The sequence below is a fragment of the Terrapene carolina genome, unplaced genomic scaffold (assembly GCF_002925995.2).
Source record: "Terrapene carolina triunguis isolate 2854851 unplaced genomic scaffold, T_m_triunguis-2.0 Scaffold68, whole genome shotgun sequence".
NCBI lineage: Eukaryota > Metazoa > Chordata > Testudines > Emydidae > Terrapene > Terrapene triunguis.
This window is the reverse complement of record NW_020664419.1, coordinates 4,745,273-4,763,409: the sequence shown is the minus strand read 5'-3', so window position 1 is coordinate 4,763,409 and position 18,137 is coordinate 4,745,273. Positions and strand designations below refer to the sequence as shown.

The 18,137-nt window shown below is 50.8% G+C and overlaps 1 protein-coding gene across 1 annotated transcript in view; it reads right to left on the bottom strand.

The window, feature by feature from the left end:
- PODXL (podocalyxin like) overlaps positions 1-17,819 on the bottom strand; it is an 83,959-nt gene extending 66,140 nt beyond the window's left edge. Inside the window, exon 1 of the mRNA XM_026648609.2 lies at positions 17,604-17,819. Within this exon, the coding sequence (XP_026504394.1) occupies positions 17,604-17,646 (43 nt within the window). The 5' untranslated portion in view covers positions 17,647-17,819. The remainder of the gene's footprint in view (positions 1-17,603) is intronic.
- Positions 17,820-18,137: the final 318 nt, after the last annotated feature.

Sequence of the window (18,137 nt, the reverse complement as noted above, 5' to 3'; positions counted from 1 at the left end):
TGTGTTGTATTTACCTGTTTCCTGCAAATGAACCCACACATATTAAAGGAATTAGCCAATGAGAGTGGGGGGTCTAGAAGAAAACATTCTGATATATAGGGCTGGTAGTGGGGTTCAGTGATTAGAGCAGGGGGCTGGAAGCTAGATGTTTTGCATTCTACTCCTGCCTCTTACTCACTATGGGATTTTAGGTAGGTCATGTCTCCTCTCTATGCCTCTGTTTGCCCATCTGTAAAACGGGGACAATAATTCTTATTTACATGCAGGCATGATGCAAGGATCAATTCACTAATGTTTATAAATTACCTTACAATCCTCACATGGAAAGAGTGTTACCTTTTTGAATCAGCAACACAGTCACTTCCCAGAATGCAATCTGGGTTTTCCTTGGTATGCAACCATAGCAAGGGTGCATGCAAATTAGACACACAACTGCACCACACACAGATTTGACACACACTCACTATCTTCGTGAGGCTCTCTGTGGTCAATTGTTCTTTTTTCAGAAGAACAACAATGTGGCTCACTTGCTTTTTGGTTATTTGATGGAGCAATTAATTTACAAGCTTTGCAATTGTCATGAGAGTGATAAACGCACTAAGTGCACAGAGGGTAAAAGCCAGCCATTGGGAAGTATTGGATGCAGTATTGCCAACCTCAAACATTCAAAAAAATCACGAGATTGGCTTAAAAATCATGAGATTTAAAAAAAATACTGGGTTCTTTTTATTTGCTTTCTGTTTTTTTCAGCTGTTAGGACCTTGCTTCACATGTTCAAGCTTTGCTCTGCAATCATGAGGGCTAGAAACTTAATTTTAAATGGAAGTTGTGCTTCTCCTGCAGTACTAGGGTTCCAGCAGCTAGGACTTTAAGAAAAAACACTAACAATTATGACACTTGCAATAAAATCACGAAAGCTGGCATGAAATGGATGAAATTCAATAAGGACAAATGCAAAGTACTCCATTTAGGAAGGAACAATCAGTTGCACACATACAAAATGGGAAATGACTGCCTAGGAAGGAGTACTGCGGAAACGGATCTGGGGGTCATAATAGACCAAAAGCTTAATATGAGTCAACAGTATAACACCACTGCAAAAAAAGCGAACATCATTCTGGGATGTATTAGCAGGAGTGTTGTAAGACACGAGAAGTAATTAGAATCATAGACTTTAAGGTCAGAAGGGACCATTATGATCGTCTAGTCTGACCTGCACAACGCAGGTCACAGAATCTCACCCACCCACTCCTGTAACAAACCCCTAACCTATGTCTGAGCTATTGAAGTCCTCAAATCGTGGTTTAAAGACTTCAAGGTGCAGAGAATCCTCTAGCAAGTGACCCGTACCCCATGCTGCAGAGGAAGGCGGAAAACCCCCAGGGCCTCTGCTAATCTGCCCTGGAGGAAAATTCCTTCCCGACCCCAAATATGGCAATCAGCTAAACCCTGAGCATGTGGGCAAGACTCACCAGCCAGCACCCAGGAAAGAATTCTCTGTAGTAACTCAGATCCCACCCCATCTAACATCCCATCACAGGCTGTTGGGCATATTTACCGCTAATAGCTTAATTTTGGCAACTGATCTTTGACTATCCCATCATACCATCTCCTCCATAAACTTATCAAGCTTAGTCTTGAAGCCAGATATGGCTTTTGCCCCCACTGCTCCCTTTGGAAGGCTGTTCCAGAACTTCACTCCTCTGATGGTTAAAAACCTTCATCTAATTTCAAGTCTAAACTTCCTGGTGGCCAGTTTATATCCATTCGTTCTTGTGTCCACATTGGTACTGAGCTTAAATAATTCCTCTCCCTCCCTAGTATTTATCCCTCTGATATATTTATAGAGAGCAATCATATCTCCCCTCAGCCTTCTTTTGGTTAGGCTAAACAAGCCAAGCTCTTTGAATCTCCTTTCATAAAACAGATTTTCCATTCCTCGGATCATCCTAGTAGCCCTTCTCTGTACCTGTTCCAATTTGAATTCATCCTTCTTAAAAATTCTTCCGCTCTACTCCAAGTTGATTAGGCCTCAGCTGGAGTATTGTGTCCAGTTCTGGGCGCCACATTTCAGGAAAGATGTGGACAAACTGGAAAAAGTCCAGAGAAGAGCAACAAAAATGATTAAAGATCTAGAAAAGATAACCTATGAGGAAAGATTGAAAAAAATGGGTTTGTTTAGTCTGGAAAAGAGAAGACTGAGAAGGGACATGACAGTTTTCAAGTACATAAAAGGTTGTTACATGGAGGAGGAAGAAAAATTGTTCTTCTTAACCTCTGAGGACAGGACAAGAAGCAGTGGGCTTAAATTGCAGCAAAGGAGGTTTAGGTTGGACTTCAGGAAAAACTATCAGGGTGGTTAAGCACTGGAATAAATTGCCTAGGGAGGTTGTGGAATCTCCAGCATTGGAGATTTTTAAGAGCAGGTTAGATAAACACCTGTCAGGGATGGTCTAGATAATACTTAGTCCTGCCATGAGTGCAGGGGACTGGACTAGATGACCTCTTGAGGTTCCTTCCAGTCCTATGATTCTATGACTAGGGGACACATCTTCTCCCCAACATACAGCGATGTACTTAAAACACAGGCGCAATTCCACTGTCTCTTAGGCTGCAATAAACAAACTCCCAGGGAGTCGGTGGAATTACACCTCTGTGAGGGGAAATTCAAACCCACAGCATCTACCAAAAGTATCAGAGGGCTGGAATTATACAGAGAGGCCACCTCCTCTTGGAGATTAATTATACACAAATTGATAGGCCCTGAAAGCCAAATTGCAACTTAAGGGAACAAAGTGAGATCCGTTAGCATTACAGCGAGTTCTCTTCCAACAGATGCTTCATTATGGATGTGCAGATGTTCCGGCACGCTGACTGCCAGCTCCTGAAAATAAAGACACCCCTTCCGAGTCATTACTGTGCGCCTCTCCTGCTCCAGGCGGTTCGAGTGCTGCGTTTTACGGTAAGTGGCACAGAGATAATTTTTAGAATTCATTTGCCCTCTCTTTGCACCCTGAAGTACGGTCACCAAGCTGTGACCAGCATCTGCGACACAGAACTAGAGCTCTCTTGGCTTGTGGCCATACAGAGCAGCATCATGTCTGTTCTGTATGTGATTGTACAGCACTTCGCAGAATGGAGCCCCAAGCCCGGATTGGGAGTGCAGGGTACTACTGCAGTACAAATACATAAGAATAAGGCACTATAAAGCAGCCACATCTAGGTAGCTAGGGAATCTAGATAGCGGACCTGCCAGGCCATAACGTCCCTCTCCATTGAAGGCATCTGTCAGCCACAAGGTCCCCCTGGATGCCCTGATCCTGGGTGTCCCTCTGGATCCCCACGTAACAGCTTCAGTCCATTTATAACTGGCCAGGAGATTGAGCCACAGTGATCTACCCCTTTGTCATCTTCACGCTGCTCTGTGCAAGATTCGATATCTAGGGCCAGGGCCGTCCCTAGCCATTTCGGTGCCCTACGCAGCCCCCCAGCGTATGGGTAGGGACGGCCCTGCCTAGGGCTGGCCACGAAAGCCACGTGACAGTTCCAGCAGGGTCAGCATGATTTTTCACATTTGCTGTCTGGTCACCCTAAGCGACACAGTTCTCCACAACTCATCACCCCGGGGCTTTGTCCCCCACAGTGCATGCCCATCCAGGGCTGAGTCCAAATCAAGTTCCCGGGCCTCAGCTACAAAGCCTTAGCTGGGTCAGATGCCCATTTATCTCAGCGACTGCCTCTCAGAACGGCAGCTCCATTCAGCCAGCACAGACCATATGATACAACTCACAGGGGCTAGGGCAGGGGCGGGCAAACTTTTTGGCCTGAGGGCCGCATCGGGTTTCGTAAATTGTATGGAGGGCCGGTTAGGGGAGGGGGTCGTGGCCTGGCCCCCACCTCCTATCTGCCTCCCTCCCCCGGAACTCCTGCCCTATCCAACCCCTCCGTTCCCTGACGGCCCCCCCAGACCCCCTGCCCCATCCACACTCCCCCGCTCCCTGTCCCCTGACCGCTCCCGGACCCCCGCCGCCCCATCCAACCCTTCCTCTCATTCCTGACGGCCCCCCAGGACCTCTGCCCCATCCAACCACCCCTTCTCCCTGTCCCCTGACTGCCCCCCCGCTGCCCCCTCCAAACCCCCCTCTTCTTCCTGACTGCCCCACCTGGGACCCCTGCCCTCATTCAACCCCCTGTCCCCTCCAACCGCCCCAACCCCTATCCACACTGCCACCCCCTGACCACCACCCTGAACTCCCCTGCCCTCTATCCAACCCTCCCTGCTCCGTACCCCCTTACCGCACTGCCTGGAGCACCGATGGCTGGCGGCACTACAGCTGCACCGCCCGGCTGGAGCCAGGCCACGCTGCCACCACCGCCACCGCGCAGCACAGAGCACCGGGTCAGGCCGGGCTCTGCAGCTGCACTGCCCCAGGTGCTCACAGCCCCGCCACCCAGAGCATTGTGCCAGTGGCGGAGCGAGCGAGCTGAAGCTGCGGGGGAACAGCGGGGCAGGAGCCGGGGGCTAGCCTCCTGAGCCAGGAGCTCGGGGACCAGGCAGGACAGCCGGCCCGCGGGCCATAGTTTGCCCACCTTTGGGCTAGGGGCAGAGCTTTTATAGTCATGGAACCAGCGTCTGCCAGAGACTAGGCTGGGCACAAGTCCTGGGCAGATGTTCTGGGCTGGGGTCCCATCTCCACTTGGAAAATGAGCCTTCTAATAAGAATCTCTGAAGGGGAAGAGGCGGGAGAGCTACAGTCCTGTCCCTTTAAAAACTGTGTAGGAAGGGGGCATCTTTTCTATAGAAACTCAATGTTATTCAGTAGAATTCACCCTGCAGGGGAGGAGGATTTTTAAAAGGGCCAGGACTGCTCCTCTGCGGAGGTCACTCTTTGTACTACACTTTGGGTGTGAGTGCACCTAAATATTGGGGTGAAAAGCACCCTAAGAGAGTTTGTAATAAATATTAACCAATAATTATTAATAGACTCCAAAGGTGCCCAGGATGCAGGCAGCGGGGTGCCCCATTTTTTACTTTATTACTGGTATTTTCCCTTCAGTGCTCCTTATTCCCAATTCGATTTGCATTTTGTACTGAGTGGAAGACAGGTGAGTGCTCTGCTGATGCTGTCGGGAGCTGAAACATACCTGTGGATTATGTATTATTCCATCAAAAAATAACTACGTTTGAAAGGACATTAAGCACTCCAGACTCAAGCAACACCAGAGCCCCCTTATGCATTATAGTATCGGGCCTCACTCCAATTCCGCTGGTCTGACATGGTGTCATTCTTTTGGGTCTGATTCTCCACTCACTCCCCACCCTGTAAATCAGGAGTAACTCCACTGAGGACACGTCCTCGGTGAGGGATAGCTCCCTGCCAAATTTAAACTCTCTAGTCGTGGTCATTTTGTTATTATTATTTGTATTACTGTAACGCCTAGAGTAGGGTTGCCAGGTGTCTGGTTTTCGACAGGAACACCCAGTCAAAAAGGGACCCTGGCGACTCCAGTCAACACTGCTGACCGGGCTGTTAAAAGTCCGGTTGGCGGTGCAGGCAGGCTCCCGACCCGGTTCCGTGCGACTCCCGGGAAGCTGCCGCCATCTCCCTCTGGCTCCTAGGTGGAGGGACGGCCATGGGGACTCTGCACGCTGCCCTCGCCCCCAGCACCAGCCAGATCGTGGCCAATGGGAGCTGAGGGGGCGGTGCCTGCAGGCAAGGGCAGCGCGCAGAGCCATGTGGTCGCGCCTCCGCTTAGAAGCTGGAGGAAGATGTCGCTGCTTCCCGGGAGCCGCCTGAGGTAAGTGCCACCCAGAGCCTGCACCCCAAACCCTCTCCTGCACCCCAACCCCCGGCCCCAGCCCTGAGCCCCCTCCTGCACCCCAAACACCGGCCCCACCACAGACCCCGCACCCGCAGCCCTCACCCCGCAGCCCCACATCCCAAACCCCCGCCCCAGCCCTGAGCCCCCTCCCGGACCCAAACTCCTTCCTGGAGCCCGTACCCCCTCCAGCACCCCAACCCCCTGCCCCAGCCCTGAGCCCCCTCCCGCACACAAACTCTTTCCCGGAGCCTGTACCCCCTCCAGCACCGCACCCCCTGCCCCAGCCCCGAGTCCCCTCCTGCACTCCAAATCCTGGCCCCACCCCAGAGCCCACACCCACAACTGGAGCCCTAACCCCCCTGCTGCACCCCAATCCCCTGCTCCATCCTGGATCCCCCTCATTTCTGGCCCCATCCCAGAGCCCACACCCCTAGCCCAGAGCCCGTACCCCGCTCAACCCCCTGCCTCAACCCGCTGAAAATGAGCGTGTGAGTGAGGGTGGGGGAGAGTGAGTGACGGGGGGGGGGGAAATGATGTGGCTGGGGGCATGGCCTCCGAGAAGGGGTGGGGGGGCAAGAGTGTTCGGTTTTCTGCAAATAAAAAGTTGGCAACCCTAGCCTAGATACCAGTCAAGATCGGGACCCCATTGTTCTAGGCTCTGAACAGACACCACGAGAGACAGTCCTTGCTCCAAAACCAGACACAGGATGGGAGGGGAACAGCGGCCCACAGAGATGACATCATTCGCTCCAGGGAACACAGCAGGTCAGTAGTAGAGCTAGGACTAGAATTTCTTGACTTCCAGGCCACTGCTCTACCCACTAGACTACACTGCCTCTTAGCACTAGGGTTGATCACAAGAAATTTTTTAAATGATGGAAAAGTTCATTATTTCCCCTCCTGTAAAAAAAAAGAAAGGGGGCTAATCCCATTTTTCCCCCAGCTTGTCAAAATAATTCACCTTCAGACAGAGACCAGGGCCGAAAAATTCCAGCTCATAAAATGAAATAGCAACTGAACATGTTGTAAAGTTAATGCTCAGGCAACATTAACTAGAGCTACGGCTTGTACTCCAGCTGGAATAGATAGTGAGAATTTCCCACCAGTTTATTACCATTTTTAGGTAGGGTTACATCTTCCTGGAGGGCAGAGGGAAACACTAAGAGGTTTGAGCATAGCAGTAAAGCAGATAATTGTGCAATTAGAACCACTAAAAGTTGACAAAGCCCCAGGCGCAGATGAATTGCACCCCTGAAGAGGGTGACCAGATGTCCTGATTTTATAGGGACAGGCCTGATTTTTGTGTCTTTTTCTTATATAGGGTCCTATTACCCCCCACCCCCATCCTGATTTTTCACACTTCCTGTCTGGTCACCCTACCCCAGAATAATGAAGGAAGCAGCAAGAGAAATAGAAAAACCTCGCTCCAGTGGCAGGGGAGGCTGGGAGAAGGGACAAGATTATAATATTTAGTACAGGGAAAAGGAGAGGGATTTTAAATTAAGCTCATGATTGACATATGGTCTGGGCTGCGCCTGTGAAGTGCTGGCAAATCCCACTGAAGTCAGTGGAAGTAGCAGGACCTCCGCAGCTCTCAGGTGCACTCAAGTCTGCTTGAGCATCTATCTGAGGGACTGTCTACATGGCAGTTAAAAACTCACGGCTGACCTGTGCCAGCCGGCTTGGGCTAAGGGGCTGTTTAATTGCAGTGTAGATGTTCAGGCTGCGGCTGCAGCCCGCGCTCTGGGACCCTCCCACCTCGCAAGGTCCTAGGGCTCAAACATCAACTCCACCATTAAACAGCCCGTTAGCCCGAGCCTGCTGACACAGGCCAGTCACAAGTTTTTAACTACAGCATAAACATACCCTTACAGACAGGAAACAATTACAGCATGTGGACTAGGTGGCTCAGGGGCTTGGCTGCAGCACTTCTAGGTGTCTGGTTCAACTCCAGCCGAGGTTAGGAGTGAAGAACACCTGCGATCATCTGACAGCTCTTGGTGATCTACTACACAACATTAGTTCTGCAGAGAAGTGTCCACATCACAGCCCCCAATAAGAACGAACTTTGGCCACCCCTGTTGAAAGTCTTAAAGACAGTTTTCATTCTCCAGACACAAAGCACAACCACGAACTTAGATTTTACATGAAGAGAAAAAAAACAACAACAAAGCAAGAAAGAACAGAAGTAAAGTCTCCATCAGAGCGAGCAAGAGCACAGGGTCGCCTCTGCAACAAGCTGCACCTGAACCAACCACAAAATGGCTGCTATCTCCAGCAAACTCCTAGGGAATTAAAGGCCCAGTGCAGCCAATAAATAAATAAAGTGACAAGAGTACACAATCTGTCAGTGCACGCACGGAGCCACGGAGAGTGACCAGACTGCCCATCCATATGGCCCCTCCAGGTCAACGATGAGGCACGTTGGCAGGGCAGCAGAACGGAAACTTACCCTGAGGCTGCCCAATCTTTGGCTAAATAGAGAGAGTCAATCTCCAGGTCTTCACGCCAGCAACTCTCACGGGCACTTAATGCCCTTAAAAATGTAAGGGGGAAATCCTGGCAATGGCAAAAGAATCAGATGGGGCAGTTATTCAAAGCAGGGGGAAGGCAACAGGTCGGGGTTGGGGAGAAGCCACAAGACGCAGTCTGAGAGCCAGGATCTTGTATATAAATGACCACAAAGCGTTAGTTTCAAGAGTGGACAAATCTGATGAGGATATTGGGGAAAGGGGTTGGGGAGGAAACAACAACAAAAAGAGAGCAAATCGACTCCAGATGGAGCCCATCTATTGGCTTCAGGCAACAATGCAGTGGAGAACTGCTAGATTTTAAAATAAGAATGACCAAACTGGGTCAGACCAACGGCCCATCTAATTGCGTTTCCTGCCTCTGGCAATGGCCAGCTCCAGATACCTAAGAAAGGGCTGAAATCCCTGTAATGGACAAGTAATGGAAATTGGAGAAGTTCTTCTAAAGCCCCCCCAGTGAGCGTTTGGCTTGATGCATGATGCTGTATGACCCTCATCATTGTTATCCTAACTCATGTAACTGTGGATGTGCTCAATAGGTCCATCAATGGCTATTAGCCAGGATAGGCAGGGATGGTGTCCCTAGACCGGGATGAGCAAACTTTTTGGCCTGAGGGCCACATTGGGGAATAGAAATTGTATGGCGAGCCACGAATGCTCACAAAATTGGGATTGGGGTGCACAAGGGGGTGAGGGCTCTGGTTGGGAGTGCGGGTTGTGGGGTGGAGCTGAGGATGAGGAGTTTGAGGTGTAGGAGGGTACTCTGGGCTGGGACTGAGGGGTTCAGAAGGCGGGAGGGGGAATCAGGTCTAGGGCAGGGGTGTGGGAAGGGGTGCAGGTTCCGGCTGGCGGTGCAGGCTCTGGGGTGGGGCTGGGGATGAGAGGTTTTGGGTGCAGGAGGGTGCTCCGGGCTGGGATCAAGAGGTCTAGAGAGCAGGAGGGGGAATCAGGGCTGGGGCAGGAGCGTGGGGGCAGGCTCAGGGATGCAGGCTCCGAGCGCCGCTTACCTCAGGCCAGGCGGCTCTGCGAGCTGCCCCATCTGCAGGCACCGCCCCTGCAGCTCCCATTAGAGCGCTGGAGGGGGCCTTTGGAGCATAGGAGCCAGAGCGGGGCCATGCCAAGGCTTCTGGGAGCTACGTAGTGCGGCCCCCAACCCAGCGCCCGGGCCGGAGCGGAGACAAGCCGCATTGTGCGGCCCTGACACAGCACCCCGACCGGAGCGATGATGATTACCTGTTCTGTTCATTCCCTCTGAAGCTCCTGACATTGGCCACCGTCAGAAGACAGGTGTGACGTTACTGACATAACCTGTAACTGTTTAGATCATTGTTGCAACCACTGTTATATATTTGCAGCAAATATTGTACAAAGATTGTCGTGTAAGGTGTCTATGGAAAGGTTCTGATTGGCTAATTATGATTATGCTATCTGTGTGTGTGTGTGTAACATTTTTGTAGTTGAAGTTATCAATATTGGCTATGTACTTGTATATCAATGTGTTTTGATTCTAAGTAGCCCTAGTAAAGCATTTGGTCAGCTTCTTGAGAAAAGAATTTGCAAGTTAAGTGCCCAATCAAGAAACACTTAACTGACAACAGACCTTGGGAGACTCCAATCCACATACGAAGTCTTCCTGGGGACATTCAAGATAGCATGTGGGCAATGGCTGCCACCTGTAAAGAACTAAGTCATGCATGGACATGTGACTTGCCCGTGTGACTCCAAACTCCATTTTGTGGTAATTTTCCAGTCAGAACAAAGAGGTGTTCTTACCCCTGGAAGAGACTATAAAAGGCAGCTGCCTCTCCTCCATCTTGTCTTCAATCCTGCTTCTTACCTCTGGAGGAACTTTGCTACAAACTGAAGCTCTGGACAAAGGACTGGATGACCCATCCCAGCTGGGGATGGACTCCAGAGACTTGATTTGAACCTGCAGTTTATTCTATCACTACTACAAGCCTGAACCAAGAACTTTGCCATTACTGTATGTAATTGATTCCATTTAACCAATTCTAGCTCTCATCTATATCTTTCTCCTTTTATGAATACACCTTTAGATTTTAGATTCTAAAGGATTGGCAACAGCGTGATTTGTGGGTAAGATCTGATTTGTATATTGACCTGGGTCTGGGGCTTGGTCCTTTGGGATCAAGAGAACTGTTTTTCTTTTACTGGGGTGTTGGTTTTCATAACCATTCACCCCCATAGCGAGTGGCGCTGGTGGTGATACTGGGAAACTGGAGTGTCTAAGGGAATTGCTTGTGTGACTTGTGGTTAGCCAGTGGGGTGAGACCAAAGTCTTCTCTGTTGGGCTGGTTTAGTTTGCCTTAATAGTAAGGAACTCCAGCCTTGGCTGTAACTGTCCTGCTTTAAGCAATTTGTCCTGAATTGGCACTCCCATTTGTGTCCCACCAAAGCCAACAACGTTACAACAGGATACTGGGTTATGTTATGTTTCAATATCCCTGTCTAATCCTTTCTTTAATGGATCAATGGACTCCCTTGGCAGTGAGTTCCACAGGTGGGCTAGGCACCGTGTTAAAGCACTACCTTTTACCAGTTTCAAATTTGTTGCCTTTCAATGTCATTGACTGTCCTCTTGTTATTATATTAGGATAAAGGGCTAATAGAGATGGCAAATTTGGCATCCCTATGACATTAAGTTATTGCAAAGAACATCACAAGAGAAACCAGAAAAATAACCTGGAGCAGCTGGTGACTCTGAAAATTACGCTAAGAGCCCATCTGCAGAGACAAATTTATCGCATTAGGACATACTGTAGTTATAGGGTGACCAGATAGCAAATATGAAAAATCGGGACAAAGGCAGGTAATAGGAGCCTATATAAGAAAAAGACCCAAAAATCAGGACTGTCCCTATAAAATCAGGACATCTGGTCACCCTAGGTAGTTATAACATAGCTTAGTTTTGCCAATCCATGCTATAACGATGTCACAAGATTCCATAACATGCCTATAACACAGCTGGGTCCTGCCCACTCAGTGTTATTTAGCTTGGTGTCCCTTGGATGGTTACACGCAAGATTCAACAGCACGTAGATATTAGCGAGGTGCACACTGCATGCAGCTCAGCTCATCTTACTATATAAGAGAGATTGTGGATAGGGAGGGAAAAACCTAAGCGACTTAGGTACTCCAGGATCTTAGCAATTCAATAAAGCTAAACAAACAAGCTCACCGTTCTGTAGAAAACAGGAGATTGAGAGACCCTGGGAGGTGCACAGAGTTTACAAGAGGGGGAACGGAGATGCCCCAGAGCTATTTGCGTCCCCGGGTCGTGAACTCTTCCCAAAGGAAAGGGCAGGCGCTCCAGGAATTCGAAAACAATTTTTTTTTTTTTACAGGGAAAAGTGGCTAATTATGGAAGAAGCTACCTAAGGAAGCCACAGGAGCAATGGGTATAACTAGGCTCTTAGAAAACAAAGACATCGGGGCAAGCATGTAAAAGGAAAAAGCTACCAGGGTTTCAAACAAGTGAGCAGAGCTAGATGGGGCCAGACAGTCTCATACACAGAGTGTGTAATTTGGCTGGGTCTGTTCCTTGCTTCCTTCACATTCTTAACTGTCCCAGGATGTTTGGATCTTGGCTGATCTGGACTTAGACAGGAGCAGCATGAGTGACAGCCAGACATTTGGGGGGACTTTGCGGCCCCATATGTCATTAGCTCCTAGCAGTATAGGGCCTATCATACCCAGCAGAGCTGTTCTGATCTCCCCAGGCCATCAGCCTCCCCCTCTGGTCATTGAGACAGAAGTTCTCAGCAAGAAAGGGGGTGGTATACACGCACTCAGCTTGGGAGACGAGGGTGTTCTGAGAAGGAACCAGCTGGAGGGTAAAACAGGTCCAAGTGTTGGGCGGGGCTAGGAGTGATTAGGCAGCAAAGGCAGAATTCAGACCCTCCTGCTCTAGAAGCACAACCCCCTTCTATTTGATGTAGAAGGCAAATCTCTCTTAGGTGAAGGGGCCTATGACACGCAGTTGGGCCTTTCCAGGTCCATCCAGCAAAGGGCTGCACTGCACATGCTCACTCAGGTGAATGGGTAGGGCATCTGGCACCTTCCCCCCCAGTGCCCTCCACGCTCGGAGCTGGCACTCGGACAGGGGCAGCACTCACCTCCGCTGCCCTGAGTTCTAAAGGGTGCAACATCTCAGACGACGCTCACAGCATCCCCCCAACCTGCCTTGGTTTTCCCTGCTCTGTCAGATCACAGTCACACTCTGCATGCAGCTGCAGTTCCCCCTCCCGGGCTGGCACAGGAGCAAACTGACAGCTTGATGGCTCGGTGACAGAGTAAACAGAGGACCTCGGACACAGGGACAGCAGCTGGGCACAGACAGAGACTTTTGCATGGGACGGTAGGTGCCTGGATGAGGAGGAGCCAAAGTCAGAGCTGCTGCAAGCAGATGGAACTGCACTCAAATCAGTGGAGTGGCTCAGAAGTGTAGGCTCCATGCACTCCTCTCTGCTCACGTCAGAGCGGGGCAAACCCATCCGAATCCAGCCAGCGGGTCCACTGCAAGCAGCCTCCTTCTTCCCGGTCCTGCAGACGCTCCTCTGACCCAAATCAGTGGGGCTCTCAGACGTGTGTGCAGGGAGGAGGGGAAGCAGCCATTCTCCCCACACTCATCTCCCTTCATACCCACAGGGATCTCCCCTCTGTAGATAATGGTGATGGGGTTCAGGCCTATCTTCTGTGCTGTCCCCATCTGCCAATACACTCCCATCTGCTCCACATACATACAGTGGATTGGCTCTCAAAGGAGCGCCACTGCCATAGGAGAAGGGGGTACCCCTGGGAAGTAGCTAACCAGCACCAAGTCTCCTTCTGCAGGTCTCAAGATCTGCAGGATTTCCCAGGTTGGGTGGGTCTCACCCCACCCTCTCTTTTGGGGGGAGGTGGAAAATCTCTCTCTTGACTGCAAGCTCCTATGGTTTTAATGTCACAAGTGATGGGGAAACTATTCCATGGCTTAAGAGATCTCACTGACCCTAATTAATCTCATACACCTGCCACAAACCCCATGCACACAAGCCCCACAGGGTGTATGTCACAAACGCAGGGGCTAGAGCCCCAAAGCTTCAGAGAGCTTCAAACAAGGTGCCAGGCTCATGTACAGTGTTTAGAAAACTGCTGCAGCATCACTTCAGCCACCGGCATGAATAATCAGAATAATCATAATCATACTTCAAAGAAACCCTCCGGAATTAAAATAAACTATGATGTCGCACTGCTACAGGTCCTTTCATCCAAGGATGTCCAGGTGCATTGCAAACAATTCATTAATTAAGCCTCCAAACAGCCCGGGGGAGAGGGTGTACCATTACTGGATCCAGTTCCCTACTTGGGGAATCAGTGGCACAGCGCAATTTCAGTAACTTGCCGAAGGTTACACTGGGGATAGACTGCCGGAGTCCCAACTCCACCTCCACCTGCTAACGCAAGTTACAACCACAACCTGTCTTGTCCACATGACAATTTAATGTGTTAGTTAACACACGTCTGCCACGTGTTAAAAAAAACCCTTGTTCCTAGTGTAGCCCCACCCTAGCGACTCTCCTGCTTTGACCACAATCCCCTCCCAGCATCAGGAGTAGAACCCAGACGGCCTGTTGCCCCTTCCTATAATGCAATATCATGAATAATGGAATGAAAAGCGAGATCACTCAAAGTTTCTGCAGTTCACACACAGACCCTTAGATCGAACCAACCTTTGGCTTCTTTGGAACTGTTGTAGCTCTGGGACTGAAGAGGGGGTGTTTTAGAGACACGAGTTTAACCCTTGGGTGGAGGGACTGTGATAGCTTTAGATTAGGCGAACAACAGGCCTGTAGGGAAAATCCAGTCCTGCCATTTGCATTAAGGATTATTTGAGATTTTGATTCTTTTTATCCACCCGTAAGGTAAAGGGGTCAAATTTCTCCTCCCAAGTCAGCACCACCCCCGTATCCTGTAATGGAATTTAAAAATCTAATAAGTGTCCCGTGAACATGCTGAAAAAGCATCTTTGGGCCTTTCTCAACAGATTGTCTGAATTTGAGGCAATTGTGCTTAAGACCATCTTCATGTCTATGCTGTGCCAGCCGGATTCTGATCTGACCTACCCCAGTGTAAATCAGGGTAGCTCCATTGAAGCCAGTGGATCACCCTGGTGTGAGCTCAGAATCGGGCCCAGATTACACAGTAAATAGCCATAGCAGAAAATAGCTGCGTTGTTAAAACTGCAACACCACAGTCCTGATGCTGAGCCGCCTTGCGCACTGTGCTATCCTTTATTTACACCGGTGTGAAGCCAGGGTAGAACACTACCAAATCAGAACTCTCCACTCGTGTGCACAGGTGATAGCATTTCACAACCCTTGTGAACAGCAATACCTGGCTACACAAGCAGTCAGGCAGAGGGCAATCAAGCCCCTTGATGTTTCCAGTTATTTTTGTTCTTTAAAAAAAATCTGCACATTTTAATTAACACCCCCCAACCCCCGCCCACACACACAATTTTTTTCTCCTTTAGGAAAATAAGGGACGGGGTTGGCCACCCTTCCTGACATGTGTGGGTCCTTGCTCCTTGAGTGTACCCATTGAGTAGAACGGGTTCTGCTCATGGAGTTAAGTACGGCTCACAAAATGGTGTAATCCCTGGGCAAGCTGAAGTCAACGTAAGGGAGGCCCAATCTGGCCCTTAACAACAACAACAAAAATCATCCAGCCTTTCTACACAAAGGAAAGTAAAAAAGTATCTGCAGTTGACTTATTTCAAACCGTAACAGCAATAGCTTATGGAAGGAGATGCTGTTAGGCAGAACTGGATGAGTTCCAAGAGGAGCCCAGCAGGATCACTTGACAGATAATATAACAGAGCCATCAGAACGCCTCCCCTCACCACCATCACCCCACAGCACAGCCCTCAACCCCACTTCATACAACTCAAAGTGGATTTGACTCAAACCCCTGAAAAAAAAATCTTCCGAGGCGTTACTGGGCCAGGTTCTGCCTGGTGTAACGTGCAAGTGGCTGCACTGACTTCAGTGTGGTTACTCCTGATTTACCCCAGCATCACTGAGATCAGCGTTTGGCCTAATCTTCTCATGTTAAACAACAAGAGAAATCATTTTTTCAGCGCCTCCATCCGCGTTCATAACAGCCTGACGTCCGTGCACTTGTTGACTCAGGGCTTGTCTTCACTGCTAAAAAAGTGGTGCTTTCTTTACCGGGGGGTAACTACAGCGCAGGAGCTATCCTGCGGTAAAAACACAATGAAGACAAGGCACTTGGGTTTTAGTGGGCGATTAAACTTGCTGAGCTCAACCCCACACCTCTGCCTGGGGCAGACCTTCACTGTGCTTTTCACTCAGGACAGTTACCGCAAGGTAAAAAAACCACAGCTTTGAGCAGTGAGGGCAAGCCGTCAGATGGGCAGAGAGGTCACTGCAAGACCTCCTCTAGCGCAGGACTTCACCAACTTTTGTCCATCCTTTCTCCCTCTTAATGTCAAGAAACATTCCACTCCTTCGCTGTCCTCGCCCTTCCTCCCGTTTACAACAAAGGGAGGAATTCCCTTTCCGACTATTTTTCTTTAAAAATGGTTCATGCTGTGAGTGCATTTTAAACACACCTTTCAGATGAGACATACAACTGAGGTCTTGGTGGCGTGGGGCCCATTAAAGATCCTACAGCAGTTTTCACAAGAGTATGGGTGTTAAACCCAAAGTCCTGGATGAATCCGAGTCTGGATTATTACTTCCTCTCATCAAATTCCCTTGTACGGGGTCCTGATTCCAACTGCACTCACACCAGTGTAAGTCAGGGTAAGCAAACTTTGGCACTATAGCTAGGGCACTGCATGGGGAATCAGGAGTTCTATTCCTGGCTCCGCCACCAATTTGCTGTGACCTCAGGTAAGATGCTTTTCCTGTTTCTCCTCCTACCTTTTATCAGTCTTGTCCATTTACATTGTAAGCTCTGCAGGGCAGGGACTGTCTCTTAGGGCTTGTCTACACTTACAGGGCTGCAGCCGGTGCCACTGTAGCGCTTCATGATGGTACTCCACCTCCCAGAGAGGCAGTAGCTGTGCCGACGGGAAAAGCCTTCCTGTCTACATAGCGCTGTCTACACCGGGAGTTCAGTCGGTATAACTGCGTCACTCAGGGGTGTGGATTTTCCACACCCTTGAGCAAAGTAGTTATACCGACATAAGTTTGTAGTGTAGACGAGGGCTGTGTTTATACAGCGCCTGACCCAGTGGGGCCCTGGTGTTGTTTGGGGTGTACAGGCATTCTGTAATAGAAGTAAAAAATAATAACTCCAGCCAAGTGAGTGGAGTGATACCAGCATGCAACTGGAACTGGTGTAAGCTCCAAATCAGAAGCGGGGTTCTTTATTTCCTGCTCTAAGCTGCTGGGTGGGCAGTTAAACAGCTAGTCCATTCCACCCTGGAGACGCCTGCATTTCAGCATGGGGTAAATTGATTCCTGTCACAATTACTGAATAACAGCGTAAAGTGCTTTGGATTCCTCTGGGATGAAGAGCACTATATAGACGCAAGGTATTACTATGCAGACAGGGTAACCTGTGTTCATCCTTTTGTCCGGCTGGGCCATTTCCACTTCAAACTCAGCAAAACCAGGAGCGTCCGCTGGACATGCAGCACACGCCAACAGATTCCCCGGGTTCAGGAGAGCCACGGGGCGAGAGAGAAACAGCTTTTCCTTGTGGCTAAATTTCCACTTGCTTTGGTCCCCTGGAAGAGGATCAAAGCTGCCCTCACCCATCGCTCAGCACGGACTGCCCTGAGCCAATGCTTCCTAACCGCTTGGGGCTGCTATGATCAACTGCAACATAAGCTAGCCCGTCTCTGCCCGAGGAAGCTGGATGGTTCAGAGGCTCTCCCAGTGTGATGCGAGACCCCTTTCACCACTAGGTTGCTGGGTCAGCTCCGGCGTGCGTCAGCAGTTACCCTTGGGTGGCGAATATGCAACGAGTTGTTGGGGTCTCAGTCTGGTGCCTCGGGGGAGGAACTCCACCCATCCAGTTAGCCCCGTGGCTGGCAACCTGGGCAAAAGCGCGCGGGACGGGCAGCAGGAAACCCCCCCTCTCGTCCCCGAGCCGGTCTCCTGTCCCGCACCCGGCGGAGGGCGAGGGGAAGGCTGCTGATGGGGGGACCCATCCACCAGCGGGGCCGGCACAGCTACCCCCCGGGAAGGGGCAGGGAAGGAGACTGGCACTTACCCCTGCAGCAGAGCAGGACGAGCAGCAGGAGCGGGCAACGCATGGTGCCTCCCTGGATCGCCGCTGAGCCCCGGCGCGCAGCGCTCCCTCTCCCGCAGCCCGGCGGCGAGGCTGGGCAGGGGGCTGGCTCTGCGCGATGCACCCGGGCTCGGGCTGGGTGACAAGCGCCCGCCGCCCGTGGAGCCGGGGCGCGGCTTTCCAGCCCCCCCTCGCTGCCCCCAGCCCGCTGGGGCCCGCGGCCTCTGCGACCCCCTCTTTGCAGGGGGCTTCGGGGAGCCCGGCTCTGGGCAACTCGCCTCCTCCTGCGCCTGGCGCTCCGCTCCGGGTCTCTGTCCCGCAGCGGCGCCCTTTGCTCTGCGGCTCCCCCTGCCGGGTTCCCTGCGCGCGCCGCAGCTGCCTTTGTTAAATGCTGCCGCTGCCCTGCGTAGCCCTGCTGGGTCCCAGCCGGGGCACCGCTCCCTACTCCAGGGGGGCTGAGCCAGGGGAGAGCGATTGGTCCGCTTCGCCAAGCCCTGCTTCCTGAGTGGCTGGCCC